The sequence below is a fragment of the Rhinolophus sinicus genome, linkage group LG04 (assembly GCF_036562045.2).
Source record: "Rhinolophus sinicus isolate RSC01 linkage group LG04, ASM3656204v1, whole genome shotgun sequence".
In the NCBI taxonomy this organism is placed as follows: domain Eukaryota; kingdom Metazoa; phylum Chordata; class Mammalia; order Chiroptera; family Rhinolophidae; genus Rhinolophus; species Rhinolophus sinicus.
Window position 1 is genome coordinate 181,985,573 of NC_133754.1, and position 14,836 is coordinate 182,000,408.

At 46.6% G+C, this 14,836-nt stretch overlaps 1 protein-coding gene across 7 annotated transcripts in view; it reads left to right on the forward strand.

The window, feature by feature from the left end:
* The window catches only part of GARNL3 (GTPase activating Rap/RanGAP domain like 3), a 123,977-nt gene that overhangs the window by 80,278 nt on the left and 28,863 nt on the right, over nt 1-14,836 (forward strand). For all 7 annotated transcript variants that reach the window (XM_074331030.1, XM_074331031.1, XM_074331032.1 and 4 more), the window contains 8 exons: nt 255-281; nt 2,430-2,505; nt 3,199-3,297; nt 5,515-5,618; nt 8,237-8,345; nt 10,216-10,261; nt 11,083-11,189; nt 13,063-13,178. In XM_074331030.1, the coding sequence (XP_074187131.1) occupies nt 255-281; nt 2,430-2,505; nt 3,199-3,297; nt 5,515-5,618; nt 8,237-8,345; nt 10,216-10,261; nt 11,083-11,189; nt 13,063-13,178 (684 nt within the window). The remainder of the gene's footprint in view (nt 1-254; nt 282-2,429; nt 2,506-3,198; nt 3,298-5,514; nt 5,619-8,236; nt 8,346-10,215; nt 10,262-11,082; nt 11,190-13,062; nt 13,179-14,836) is intronic.

Genomic DNA, 14,836 nt, shown 5'->3' on the forward strand with positions numbered 1-14,836 from the left:
GAGAAACCGAGGTGTCTGTGCATTTCTTCCCACTGTTGTGCCCCATCTGTGTTTCCAGAAAGTTCTGGTATAATCTGACTTTCCAAAATGACCAGGTATTTGATAAAAATCTGCAGAGCTAAATTTGAATTTTAAAAGCACTTCTGGGGGGCTGGGAATGGTGTAAACTTCAGTAAACTAAAGCTTAGCTTTCACAAAAAGTCAAAATGATCACCATTAAGTGTGGGCATAAATTTTCAAACTTTGTTTGACAGGACTTGCTGGTTCTTGAAGAGCAAGAGGTAAGTAATTTTATGAGATGGGCTCCCAGCTGTGCTCTGCCTCCATATTTATACATGTGCTTCTCCCTTCACCACGAACACAACCCTTTCTTTCCATCAAACCTCGATTTGCACAGTGTGAGTCTTTTCCCACTGAAAGACTCTGCTGATGTGTCTTTTCAAGGTATATTTCTGAATTTTCTATGCAGCTAGTTACAAAGATACAAAACCAATCAAGCTACTTAAATCTGCTTGGAAATATTCAAATTTTAACCTTGCGATCGGGGTAATGAGGTTTTTATTTTCATTGAATTAAAGATAGGGTGTTTGCACTTTATCACACACTCCATTTACAGAATGCCATGTTTATTTGTGTGTTTCCAGCCCCTGTTGCCCCACTTTAAAAAACGTATTGGGTTTTCTAAGTACGTAACTAACATAGGGAAATATCTCGAATATTATAAATAGGCAACTGAGTAAGTAAATCATAATTTGTGCATATGATGCCTCTCGGTAAATAGCAATATCATTGATCCAGTTGCTCAGACCAAACTTGGAAAAATCCTTAACACCCCTCTCTCTCTCACACACCCCATATCTAATCCATCAGTACATCCTGCTCAGTCTTCTTCAGGCTGCGTCCCTAATTCAAATGTTTCTTCCATCACGACCACGCTAATCCGTTGACACCACCCCCATCGTCTCTTGCCTGGGCTGTGCAGTGTCTCCAACTCATCTCCCTGCTTCCTACGCCTGCCTTCTATTCTAGCTTTCATGCAGTATCCAAATGTTCCCTTTAAAACATGTCAAATCAGGTCATCTCTATGCTCAAAACAGTCATGGCTTCCCACCCCACTCAGAGTAGAACCCAGTATGCTTACCATGGCCTGCTGGGGCCGGCAGGGCCTGGTCCTCTACTGCGTACGATCCACACTGACTTCCTTCTTCTCCCGCTTTCTCAGGAAGAGCCTGCTGTTCCCACGCTGGGGATGCTCTTCCCCAGATGTCCTCATGGGTCACCCCCTTCCCTGATCACCCTAAAATAGCATCCCCTGCCTCTCACCCTCTGCCTCACACCCTCCGCCCTTCTAGATGGCTTTGTTTTTTTTCCTGGCACATGTATTTTCATTTATTTGTTTATCTGTTGCCCCCACTCGAATGTAAGCACCATGAGAACAGGAATTTGCTCAGTTTTGTCCACTGCAGCACCCCCAAATCCTAGAACAGTGCATACGGATAGAGGGCATGGGGGAAATACTTGTTGGTTGAAGACGTGAATTATGCAGTGGTTGAATGAATTATGAAATGTTATGATGCCATTAAAAAGAAGGAGGTAGACATTTATTTACTGGTGTGAAAAGATTTCCATGACCTAACATTTACTGACATAAAGAAGCAATTCACAAGGCATTACTTACAGTATAATCCCAGTTGTTTGTATAAACAAAGATTTATATGTAGATTCATTTGTTCATTCATTCATTGATTCAACAAATATTTATTGAGCTCTTACTAGTATGTGCGTACCACGTACTATTTGAGGAATTGGGGATACACTGATGAACAAGACAGGGTCCCTTCTTCCTGGAGCTTACAAGCTGGTGGGTAAGACAAACTAAAGAGGTAAACAGGCAAACATGAACATGGCGATATCCATAGTCCTGAGAGCTGTGAAGAAAGTGCAACAATGTGGTGTAAGGAGTAGATCTGCTACATAAAACGAACAGGGAAGCTTTCTCTGAGGCTATGACATGTCAGCTGATTCCTGGACATGGTGATGTAAATGCAGAGAAGGGGGCTGAGAGGATGCACCTCAGACTTCGGGCAGGGCAGTGGGTGGAATACGGCAGGGAGCGGGCAAAGGGACCGTTACGTTTTTGTCTATATATTTATTACCCATGTCTGAATTATGCTCGTTGCTCCAGAATGCATGAACTCCATGTGTGATTTGTAAAGGGCAAAAAATCAAAGTAATACACATGTCCGGGACATATCTGAAAACTGCAGATGTTAATATTGGTCAAAACTGAGATGAAGGGGAGGACGGAATCCCCCAGTGTCCGTTCTGGTCACTTGGCAGTTTTCTTAAATAATGACCAGCACATCTCATAACTGTGTATGCTTTGATGATAAAATGAAAGTCACCACCTTTTGTTGTCTTATTGTAAGGGCTCTGTGAATTTCAAGTTTGGGGTTCTTTTTGCCAAAGACGGGCAGCTCACTGATGATGAGATGTTCAGCAACGGTGAGTGTCCCCACCTCCTGTCCGCGCACGGAAACCCTGTTCTGCCTGGTTGCGGTTTTGACAATCCAAACTGAACTTGCCAGTTGAGTTGGAGTCTTTACTGCAAAGAAACAGCCAGTAGTTTTATGAAATGTTAGGGTAAATTTTCAGGGTCAATTCTGTAGGGCAGATGTGGCCCAGTTTTGTTCATTTGATCAATATTTCTCAGCCACCTAATTAGTACCAGGCACTGGCACCAGAGAGGCAGTCTCACTGGGAAATTACATGGGATCTGAAGAATTTGGTTCCGCATAGTCTTAGCAGCAGAGGAAGATTTTTTGCTGTGCTTGTTAGCATTGGGAGAATTATAAAATGGTGCCCCTTTCCCGTTATTTGGCACGTTTCATGTTAAATACCTGTTGTTTATTAGTGGAAGCAGTAGCAATGTTTTCATCTTGCAATCCTAAATACCTGTGATCCCGTCTGGCAGGCGTAAGGTTGGTCAGTCTGATTCTGTCGTTTTGCCTTCCTTGCATTCCTGGGAGTTGTGGACCCCCCGCCTGGGCTCCCAGAAGGAGGGAGCGCGACTTCTCCACTCTCTCCTACTGCATACATCTGCAGCGTCTAGTTCACTTTCACGTGACTTCAGTGCATAATGAGAAAATAAAGACGAGTTGACACCATGCTTTCTCCACTGTTTACCTCTTCCTACAGAAATCGGAAGTGACGCTTTTCAAAAATTTTTAAACCTCCTGGGTGACACAATCACTCTAAAGGGCTGGACAGGCTACCGCGGCGGTCTGGACACCAAAAGTAAGCTTGTCTCTTGATTTCTGTTGCCATTTGTATAACTTTTGTTCTCAGCCTGATCGGTATTTGAATTTATACCCAAGATGGCGAGAGGGATGGACTAAGAGGATAAGAGGGATTCGAGCTTCACATCCAGGCTGACACGGGGTCACTGGGCACATTTAGTGGCTCCACGGAGCTTTACCAGATGGAGTCAGCCCTCACAGCCCCTAGGGGTGGCAGGAGTCATGGTCTGCCCAGGAATTCTTAGCGCTGTGTGCCAGGACTGTGTGAGGGTCTGGGGACAGAGCAATGGATAAACCCACATGGTCCGTGCCTCTCTAGGAGCTTATAGTCCAGTGGACAACACAGACATTAAACAGATAATTATCAAATAGTTTAGTACCACGTACTTGGATGAACTAAGAAGAAAAAGTACAGAGTGCCATGGGAGCATTTGACTAATCGGGGGGATTAGATAGAGAAGGCCTCCCAGAGGGAGTGGTGAGTGGGAGTGATTTGAGTGTCTTGAAGGGAGAAGAGAATTCCAAGCAGAGAACATTTGAGAAGTCCCTGAGGCAGGAAAGAGCATGATATGTTCTAGAAACTAAGAGAATGCCTGTGTTGCTGGAGGGAGCAGAGGGATTGGAGAAAGGGGCAGGGTGATCCGCAGGGAGTTTGATCACATTCCTAATTTGGGATTTTATTTTAAATGGAATTGATGTCACTAAAGGGCTTTAAGTAGGGGCGTGATGGGATCAGATTGTACCTTTGAGCAGAATGTGCTGGCTGCCATGTGGAGAACGGTCCCGGGGGTGGTTAAGAGGCTGCTGCCACAGTCCCAACAAGGCTGTTGCCTCAGTTGATGGTGGGTTGGGAGGTTGGACGGAAAGGAGCGGACCTGGGACACAGCGGTTTTAAAGGTAGAACTCACAGGATCTACCTGTGACTGGTGGAACATGGGGATACAGAGGAAAAAGAAATCACAGAGGACACCTGGCTCCGGTAGTGAGATTGGGAACGTCCGAGGGGAAGCAGTTTGGGGGTGGGAGTCTGAGGGGATGAAGGTAACTGAGCTCACAAGAAGTTTAGTTTTGGAATCACTGAAGCTCTCTTATAATTGGGCAGCGTTTGTAGTTGTTTCCTGCGCTTTTACTCCTGTTGTTTTATCTGCTCTTCACAGTCAGTCTTTGAGGTGAGCCAGGCAGGTGAGGCGAGGCTCATGTGGCCTAAATTTGAGAGACTTCGAATCCGGGTTCTCTTAGCTCTGGGAGCCTCAGCTCTCCACCAGCCCACGTTGGCGTCAGTGCAGATTCTAAATACGGAAAGGTTAGGCACCTTGTAAGAAGTGGCCTGTGAGTGACTTACCCAACGGGTGCAGGGGTGATGTATGTGGCCCGAGGTGTCAGTCCCCAGCTTCCCTGTGACAGGCTTCATGTGTGCCTGGTGAATCCTGGGGTCCCCATGACAGGCTTCATGTGTGCCTGGTGAATCCTGGCGTCCCCATGACAGGCTCCGTGTGTGCATGGTGAATCCTGGGGTCCCCATGACAGGCTCCGTGTGTGCATGGTGAATCCTGGGGTCCCCACGACAGGCTTCATGTGTGCCTGGTGAATCCTGGCATGCCTGCTCGTTCATCTCCCCCTTGCTGACTGTCAGCCTGTTACCATCATAACTACCATCTGTTGAACACTTATCCTGCCAAGCACGGAGGATCTGGTCAACATCCTTACGGGTTAGATATGATTTTTATCTCTGGTTTCAAATTAAGAAACTGAGGCTCAGAGAAAGGTGAGGTGACATGTCAAAAGAAACATCGCTAATGAGAACTTGCATCCAGGTCTGCCTAACTCCAAAGCCTGTGCTTTTAATCAGGATAGAATTTCGCTAGTGTTTTCTTCTTTTTGTTTTACGGGCAAGGTAATCATTTTCATGTCTCCTTGTGTTCACTTTGTTCTGTACCAACAATAACCAGAATGCAAGGAATTGTAATGTACTCTCGTTTTTAGCCCGGGCTTCTCGTGACCTCCTCTGCTCCGAGGGGAGGCATGAATGAGACAACAAGTGACTTAGAGAGGGCGGGAGAGGTCTCTCCGCGTGGGGAGGATCCATGCTCTTACTTCCCCTTAGATGGACCATCCAGAAGGATCTTTATGACTGTACTGACCGGCTGCACCTAGAGAGTTTCCTCCTGGTCTCAGGACTCTCTGCTCCCACCAAATGCACGTTTGTGTTTTCCAGATGACACCACAGGGACACATTCGGTTTATACTGTGTACCAAGGGCACGAGATCGTGTTTCATGTGTCCACCATGTTGCCGTACTCCAAAGAGAACAAACAGCAGGTACGTGTGAACACACAGCCTGTCAAACCGTGCCCTGACTGTGGAGAAGGCATCGTTATGATTCCAGAGTTAGAGAGTACACATGTTAACACATGAGCTGAACGGCGGGCACCAATTTAGGGATAGTCTGTATATCTGAACTTTAAATAAGCCTTAGGAAGAACTATCCTCACTGATGTTACCCCTTAAAGAAATAAAGGCTCAGAGGTAATACTGTGCATGGGACTCTGTGGGTGAACGTGTGTGTTTGCATGTGTGTGAGTGTGGTTTTGTGGACCTCTGGGAGACGATTTTGCCGATATGTTGCCTTTTCTCTGTGATTTCTCTCAGTGTGTCTTGTCAGCACGAGATTATCCGGGACATAAATTAAGTCAGATCCTGAGTAATGGCTGACAAGGGTTTTTCAGGTTAATGAGTGTCTGCATGGGCTGGACCACGTTGGGGGAAAAAGCTGCCTCACCCACCCCAGGGTGTTACAGTCGTGAGATGCAAAGGTGCTTTGCGGTCATGGCAGATCGATTGGGGCAAGAAGAGCTAGTTTGATGGTTTGGGGCTGGGATGAGGAGCTGGTGGGTTGTCTTGCAGGTAGTGGAGACCCACTGGAGCTTGAAAGTTTGTTCTGGCTTCAGAGACTGACAGGGAAAGGACAGGTGGATGCAGAAAGTACCTGGGCCCAGGAAAACTGCTTAAGTGGCTGAGTTACCACCTACAAGGAGGATACCTGGGTGACTGCCACCAGGTTCCACCTCTTAAGGGCTGAAGCTCGTAGGATCTTGGGGTGACGTGGACAAAAGAGACCGAGCTGGCCTTCCCCGTCATCATAAACTGTATTGCCCCTTACATCTCAATAATAGCATCATAGAACTTCCATTGAAATGTCTTACAATCCTCCTCCTCCCCCAACTCCAGCCTTTTCAGCCCTGTGTATTCACCAACACTGCCCATGGCCTGTGCCGGAAGTGGCGTGAGCCAGAGAGGCGGGAAGAATGCATGCGCCAGTTCAGCCTTTGCCCAACTCAAAAGCCTTTAACTTTATCTTCTGAGGGGGCTGTTAGCATATTAAGGTGCAACAGCACTCACCAGAAGCATGGAAGTATTCCCAGATGGGCCCTGGTGTTCTTAACATCTTGGCTGGTTCCCGGGTGATGCTTGAGGCCTCCACGTGCCCAGCATCCGTAGATGTGAAGAAAATCAAAACTATAAGCTTGTCTCTGTTACCAGGAAGATGCTGCAGGTGGGACGAAAGACAAAGAAATGCAGGATGATAGTGAACCTTAACAGGGCCTGATGGTGGGGGAGCAGAGAAGGACCACTCATTGGGAATCTCTCTCTGTAACCTGTGTGGTCTCTTGGGGGCTTCAGGTAACAGTCAGAAAGTCAGAGGCTAGGCTGCCTCATAACGTCCTCGTGGCTTTTTGACACCTAGAACGCTAGTGGAGCAGTCTGAGCTACATCACAAATCTGATGTAAAGAAACAAACTCACAAAGATGTTGTAGGTTCTGGTATGACAGTAACTCCTTCCATCTCCCCCCTCCCTCCATCACCTACCAAACCATAAAGGGAGGGGGTGTTGAGGTTGCCCCTCTGCAGCCTCGGTTTCTTCCCCACATCCCATGATGTGCAGCCCCACTAACACCTTCTGGTCTCCCAGCACTCCACTCCCTGACGGCAGCATCTGGTACTGGAGGAAAGCCTCTGTGATCAGCCAGATCTGGGCCAAATCCTAGCTCTGCCGTGAACTAGCTCTGTGACCGTGGGCACATTTTGTGCATTGCCAAGCCCCAGGCTCCGTTCTTGGTCCTCTTCTCTTTTCTTTCTACACTTATTCACTCTCTTGATGATCTCATCCCGTCTCGTGGCTTTAAATAGCTTGTATATTCCAATGATGACCCAAATTACATCTCCAGCCAGACCTTGCCTCAAAACTCCAGACTCAATGGGCCAAACTCAGGTACTGCTTGTTTTGTTAAATAAAGTGTGTTACTAGAACACAGGTATGCCCACTCGTTTGCGTCTTATCCATCGCTGCTTTTGAACTGCCGCGGCAGAGCTGTGTGGTCGCAAAGAGATAATACAATCTTCACAGCTGAAAATATTTTCTGTCTGGCCATTCATATTGCTGACCACAAGTCTAAGAGATCTTTTTGGAAAGGTCACCTGGGGTTAGATTAGATAGTGCCATTATTTTCACCGAGTATGTGCTTCAGAACAGGCTAAGGCACTGCTAAAAATATACATGTTTGAGCCCCATCCGCAGGGAATTCTGATGTAATACCTCTTATTTGGGGGCCTTGAGTGTGAGGCGAAGGACAGAAAGTAGGAGTAGAGGTGAACACAATCAGAGCAGCAAAGACGGAGAGAATGGAGGCAAGCAGGCTAGTCAGAAGGCGTCCGTAAGGATGCACAACATGGGCCTGAACTGGGAGCACAGTGGTAGAGATGGGTAGAAGAGCCAGGAGACAGACGGCTGATAAAATGTGGGAGGCAAGAGGTCAAAGGTAACTGACGTTCCGGGCTCTCTGCAAGTTGTGCTTGGTCATACTGTGTTAGTGTTTTAACTGTGGACGTGCCCCGTCTGAGTGACTTTCTCAGTGATATTATTTATGCTTACATCCAGGTGGAGAGGAAGCGTCACATCGGAAACGATATCGTCACCATTGTGTTCCAGGAAGGAGAGGAACCTTCTCCGGCCTTTAAGCCTTCCATGATCCGCTCCCATTTTACACGTATCCTGGGCCTTTGTGAGACGTTCCAGTTTAGTGAGCTATTGGTCAGCCTCACTGGACTTTACACTTAAACCAAATGTTATAATTGCTTTGCTTGTTATAATTGGTTTGCGTTGCTAGATTCTTAGATGCTTTTCTCTTCACAAACCCCTTTTGGGATTTTTTTCCTCAGCATTGTTCCCTCTTCTCTCTCCATCCATTGAAATAATGGATGGATTAATTCCCAGAGGATTCTTGATTTCTGAAATATCCTCCCTTTCCTCAGGTAGTCTGTGAAATGAGGGAAACTTCCTACCATCCATCGATAAGAAAAGAATTAGAAGAACATAGGTAGTGAATCCACTGAGAAATTTGCTTTAGTTATAAAAACTTGCCAGTAAAGCTAAAAAACCAAAATAATGTTTCTTTGTTGATTCTTTGCACTAGTAATCGCTGCAGCACTGCCGTCTCTTGAGATTGGAGGAATCGTAGAATTAATCATATTTTGCTTCCATTCTGCTTCCTCTAGTCCCTGTTTAGCTCACATTGCCGGCAGGTTCTGCTAAAGTTCTCTGTCACGTCCAAGCTTAGCTCAGTCAGACGGGCATGGGACATGAACGTGGCCAGCCCAGCGGGTACCCAGCTGCAGCCCTGTTGCTCTGGGTCACACGCCATGACAGTGAAACCCAAAGGTGGTGCCTCTACTGGTTGTACATAATCAGCAAAAGGCAACAAATAGGCATTTTCAGAATAAAGTCTGGTCTAGTTGTTCGTGGTCCCTGGAGACTCCGGTAAAAATGTTGGGAGACAGAATCCTTATGACTCATTGCATCGGGAAGTAGGTTGCTCTCCATACTTTCACTTGTTCATTGAAACCTAACAACATAGCATGGAAGTTTTCAAAAGTTGAAAACTGCCAGATTTCTTCCATGAGAGCAGGACAGCAAACAGATATGCGCCTACACATTAATAAGAGTTGCTTTTGCTCCCATCCCTGCTTATTAAGAGCTGTCTTGCTCTGTTCACTGGGATTTAGGGCTAGTATTTCCTCCCCTCTTACTGCAGCTGTTCTTGTAGAACAGAAAACTTCTTCAGGTACAGTGCTGAAGGGGGAGGGAGGTGACACTTAGTGACCGAGGGGTAGTCATTATTTTTAGAATTTCCTTTACTTATTTGGTTTAGATTTAGGGCTTGGCACATCTGTGTCTGGAGAGGTCCATGCAGATAGTTAATGCAGATTCCTTCCAATGAGTCTAGATATGGAAACACTTGCAGGAATCGATGGCTTTTGAGCCCTAGCTAAGGAAAGCTGGGGGCTGGGAAATGATAGGAGAGGAGGAATGGTGAAAAGGAGGAAAAGCTGGCTGGAGGTGTGCAACTGTTTTAACCCAGCATGCCCGACACAGGAAAAGTTGATTCTACTCCGAGGCAGCCAGCAGCCACATTGGTTTGTTTTGGTTTGTTTGGTCTACCAAAGCCAGAAGTTGACAGAGGGAAGATGTACGGTAGAAACACTTACATTGCTTTTCTCTTCCTAAAGTGTAAGATGAAACCTATGACTCATTTCCTGTCGGGATGTTTGTATTTCCAGGCAGGGGAATTGCTCTTTTTGCTTGGTTAGCTACTTAGTTTTTTTAATAGCTTTATTTATATTGCTTTTCTGACAGATTGGAGATTTAGCCCTTTCCCCAAAGGATGAACACACAGAGGTTGAACCAGTGTCTTCCTGGGCTGTCTCTTTCAGAGAAATCCAGGTTTCATCTCAGCCTAAGGGTGACAGGTGCCCTGAAAAGGCAGGTCTAGGATGACTCTGCACAAGGCGTTTTCAAAGCACCAGCCACTGACAGCGAGCATCGGGGTTGTTGATTCATTTCCTTAACCATCACCGCAGATATTTTTGCCTTAGTGAGATATGACCAACAAAATGACAACTACAGGTAAGTAATGACTATCTTGATTGCTTGTTCTAATTCTCATGTTTACTTGTTCATTTGGCATTAATTTTATAAGACTCTTGATAGAGATATTTCTTAATTCATTTGATGTGTCCTCACCTTTTAGAACTTTCCTCAAGGCCACCATCTCTTCTGGGAAAACTTTTCCATATAGCGAGGCCCTGTGCAGTAACCCCAGGGTCAGAGGTAGTTTGGAATTTTACTGGACTCTACAATGGGCACAAAGTTGATATTTTTTATCTTGATCAGAGTACCCCCTTTCCTCGGTTTTTATCCTTCCTGTTTCAAAAACTAATCTGTTAAGAGGTATCGTGATGTTGTGAAAGGAGCATGAACTTTGAGCCAAGTAGATTTGGGTTGGGATCCCAACTCTGTCACTTAATTAACTTTGAAGCTTTGAAAAAAGTGTTTATCTTCTTCAAGCCTCAGGCCTCGTCTGTAGAATGAAGGTCATGAAACTACCTGGGCAGTATCCGTCCCAATGCCATCTTAGAATACCAAGTGTGCTGCTGGTATGCAGTGGGTGCTCGGTGGTGGCCTTCACTGCCATTCCTGGGGTGCCTGACCTTGCCCACGGCTGGGGGGTGGACCCACAAAGGATGCAGGAAGACTTGGTCTCTACCCTAAGGTCTCTACCCAAAGGAGACCTGCATGGGGGCCGGGGCTCTGGCAGCCCAGAGAAGGCCCCTTCTGTGGAACGAATATTCCTAACACATCACATAGGCAACTGGACCAATTTAAGGTTCCAAATATTGGTGATCTCTGAAGAAAAACCAAGTAATCCTGAAATATTCTCTACGTAGGCTGAAAATATTTTCAGAAGAAAGCGTACCACTCTTTGGCCCACCCTTACCATCCCCGCCGGTGTTTCCAGACCACCAGGAATTCAGGGACTTTTTGCTAGTGAAATGTAAGTTCTATTTTGAAATATTTTGCCACGTGTTCTGCATCAGAATACACTTCTTCAAATTCTCCCGAGATGCTGTATAAAAAAAAAATCATCATTTACTCATTGATTCCACTGCATGTTAATTCTTCACATGAAACATGTTCAGTTTTCTGGTCGTGTCAAGTAGGTTTTCCCGAGTGTCCTCATCTGTACCTACCATCCTACCCACCTTCAAGAAAAGGTCTCGAAACCTGGGACCCAGGAGGTAAGCAGCCTTCATGGAGCGCCAGTAGCAGGCAAGGGACCACTACTAGCTCGTAGTCCTTTAACCGTGGGTTAGCGATCTCTCAGCAACACAAAGGACACAAGTTTTTAATGGAATCCATTGATTTCAATAGAGTCAGTCAACAGAGTGACCTTCTTCAGCACCCAGAGGCTTGGGGTGAAAGGAAATGAAGGGCTCAGTTGATCTACAGTTGAAGATTTGCAGAGCAATCATAGTGGGAGAACACAAAGCTAAAGGTTATGAGGAAAGCATGTTAAAAGAAACAGAGCCTGGAGCCAGGAAGGACCAGGAGGGAGTGAGAAGGTAGAAACCAAGGGTCAGAAGTCTCTTTGACTTGCAAAGTGGATGTAACAGGAGGGAGGTGGTGGGACAGGTGGGAAAATGCCAAGGTAACAGGAAATGGCATTTCAAGAGAAATTGTGGCCTTTGCCCCTGATTCGGTCAAAACAAGTTATTTAAAATTGATGTTTATGGGCTACTAAGGAGAAAATATCCTCAACCAAAAACTTTCCATTAGAAAAAATCATACACATGCTAGAGAAAATAATAGACATGCGTAGTTTAAATTCCTTAAGCGATGTCTTGCCACGAGTAAACCCAGCTTGCCCCCAGAACACAGATGCCATCTAGGAAATGCCTGTCCCCAAGAAATTAATTTTTCAGTCGATGAACACTGTCCTTCCTTTGGCCCTCTGTGTGCGAAAAATAATAGTTAATAACAGCTAGTTTATTCAGTTCGAGGTGCCCAGCCCTGGGCTGACTCTTTCCGTGTATTATATCATTTAAACACTTACAACGACCCTTATAAGGAAATACAGGTATATCCATTTTACAAGGTAGAAAATTGAGGCCCCGAGAAGCTAAATAGTTTGCTTGAAAATGCTCAGGTAGCAGCACAGCTGGGATTTAAACCCATAACTGTCTTGACTTCAAGCTCCTAACCTCTATTGTACACTTTTTGTTCTGTACTCTAATGTGTAACCGGACATTCCACTTTATGACTCTTAGCGTCAGTAGTCCATTAAACCACAAGCTGCTCTTCCCAGAAGAAACTCTATTAGGCTAAGAATCTCAGTACTCAAGCAATTGTTAATTTTTCTAGCAATATGCAGAAAATATGTAAATATATATATTTAATCCCATTTGAATGGCATCCTGGTGGTTTGGCCCATGTTGGATGGGTGGAAGGATGGATGGATGGATGGATGGATGGATGGATGGATGGATGGATGGATGGATAGGTGGATGGATGGTGGATAGATGGATGGGTGAATGAGTGATTGGGTAGATGGATGGATCAGTAAACAAATGGGTGGGTGGATGGGTGGAATGGTAGATGGGGGCAGGTTAGGTGTGTACTCAGTCTTTAAGTAATTAGATGTACCCTCTGCTCAGGAAACTTGCAGTCCAACATGAAAGGTAAGATAGACAAACCTATGGACTATCGACTTGCATAGGGAAATGTAAAGAGTTTTTAAGTGTTCTTCTATAAAGGAAGGGTAATATCTATGGTAATACCATATTAGCAAAGTGGATGGTGTTCGCTATGAAGTGTTTCCTTGTTAATGTTAATATTTGTAACTCCCTTTAAAACTTGATTTATTTTAGTAATTAATGGTGAAAAAGCCACTTTGGAAACGCCAACATTTGCCCAGAAACGCCGACGTACTCTGGATATGTTGATTCGATCTTTATACCAGGATTTGATGCCAGATCTGCATAAGGTAACCCTGGGTCCACGGTCCTCTTTCCTTCCGGGGTCTGAGTGGAGAACACAAGTCCTGGCGATGAGTCCTGGTTAGAAGAGCATAGGCGTCACCTTGACCCTTGCTGTCAACACAGGACTGCAGCCACTATGGCTGATGTCCTCTGGTTACCACGACAAGAAGGGATGTTGACTGTCCATACACAGGAACAGGATTTTCATAAAACCAGGGCCTGTGGAAGTCGAGGGGCAGGCTGCGGGCATGATGTCAGTCAGGAACCCCTAGAGTGTTGGAGAATGTTTCTGGGGGGGCGCTGTCCTCCGTGGTACCACTCAGCATTACCAGTGCCACCAAGCTGGAGGACAGGCAACAGTGGGGATTGTAGAGAGAGACTAGGTGCTTTGTAAGGTCTCTGGAGATTTCCTGGCCAGCCCCTTAATCAGGCACTGAAACAAAGCATTTACATTTCATGAAAATCCACTTTGTGCCAGACTTGTCCTAGGCTGAAGGTAGATCCACACTGGTGAGACCCGGCACCTCTCCTGCGGAGCTCAGAGCCCCTTAGGACACCCGTGTTCTCTGGGGGCGTCCAGATTCGGTGTGAGATCACCAGATGTCAGGGACTCGTTAATGCAGAGTAAAATCATCCCCACAGTTAACAAGGAAGACAGAGCAAGTGGGCTGGCTCCTCTAGAATCCGTGAGTTCATAAACTGCAGCAAAAGGGATTGCTAGTGATGTCTGTAAATAAACGTAGCATCGGGTCTCAGGAGCTTGCCCAGGGGAGACGAGGAATATCAAAATGAGCTGGTCCCTTCCCGTCAGCACAGTGACCACCAGCCTTGTGCAGGCAGCACTTGGCTTCCGGCTGGTCAGCACACCCAGCTACTGGCAGGGACTGGGCCAGACTAACCCCAGGGCCCTGAGGAGCAACCGGTAATCTGCAGTTCCTTTCTCCCCTAAGGTCAGGGCAGGGCGCAGAGAGGTGCCAGGATGAGTTCACGGTGTCCTTAAGGTCCCCGCTGAAGCATCACACCCTGAAGCAGGCCTCCCCCGACCCCCAGGTGAAGCCAAACCCCTGTGAAGTGCTCTTCGTACTTCGTACTTCCCCTCCATAGAGATGACCTCCTGTGCCAGTCAGGGACTCGGTGGCTTAATCTGTCTCCTCCGGAAGACCCTGTGCTCCACGAGGACAGAGATTATGTCTGTCACATTCCCCAAACCTGGCAGAGGGGCAGGTGCCCAGTCGATACTTGCTGATTGATGAGTGCGCCCAATTCTCTGACTGGTCTGGGAGAGAGCTCACCTTTACCAAGCATGTGCCAAGCACTGTGCTACGCCCCTTACATGTATTTCCTCATGTCGTGCCCATGACCCACACAGGAGACAGGTAGCAACCACACAAAGACACTGAGACTCAGAAATTAACAAGTCACTCGCCCAAAGTTACCCAGAGGGCCACAGAGTTGCACAGCTCCGGGGGTGTCATTTGCAAAGAATTCAGTGCATGGTGCTCCAGGGGGGCCACTCAATGAGACTGCCCCCCCTCCAGCTGTGCAGCGTGGCAGCTCCTCACACCCGAGGAAGATGGAAGTGTTGGAGCTGCTGGTTTGCTTCATTGCAAAGCCCACGCGCTCAGCCGTCACATGGCGCTGGCTGCACACCTGCTGGCTCTTC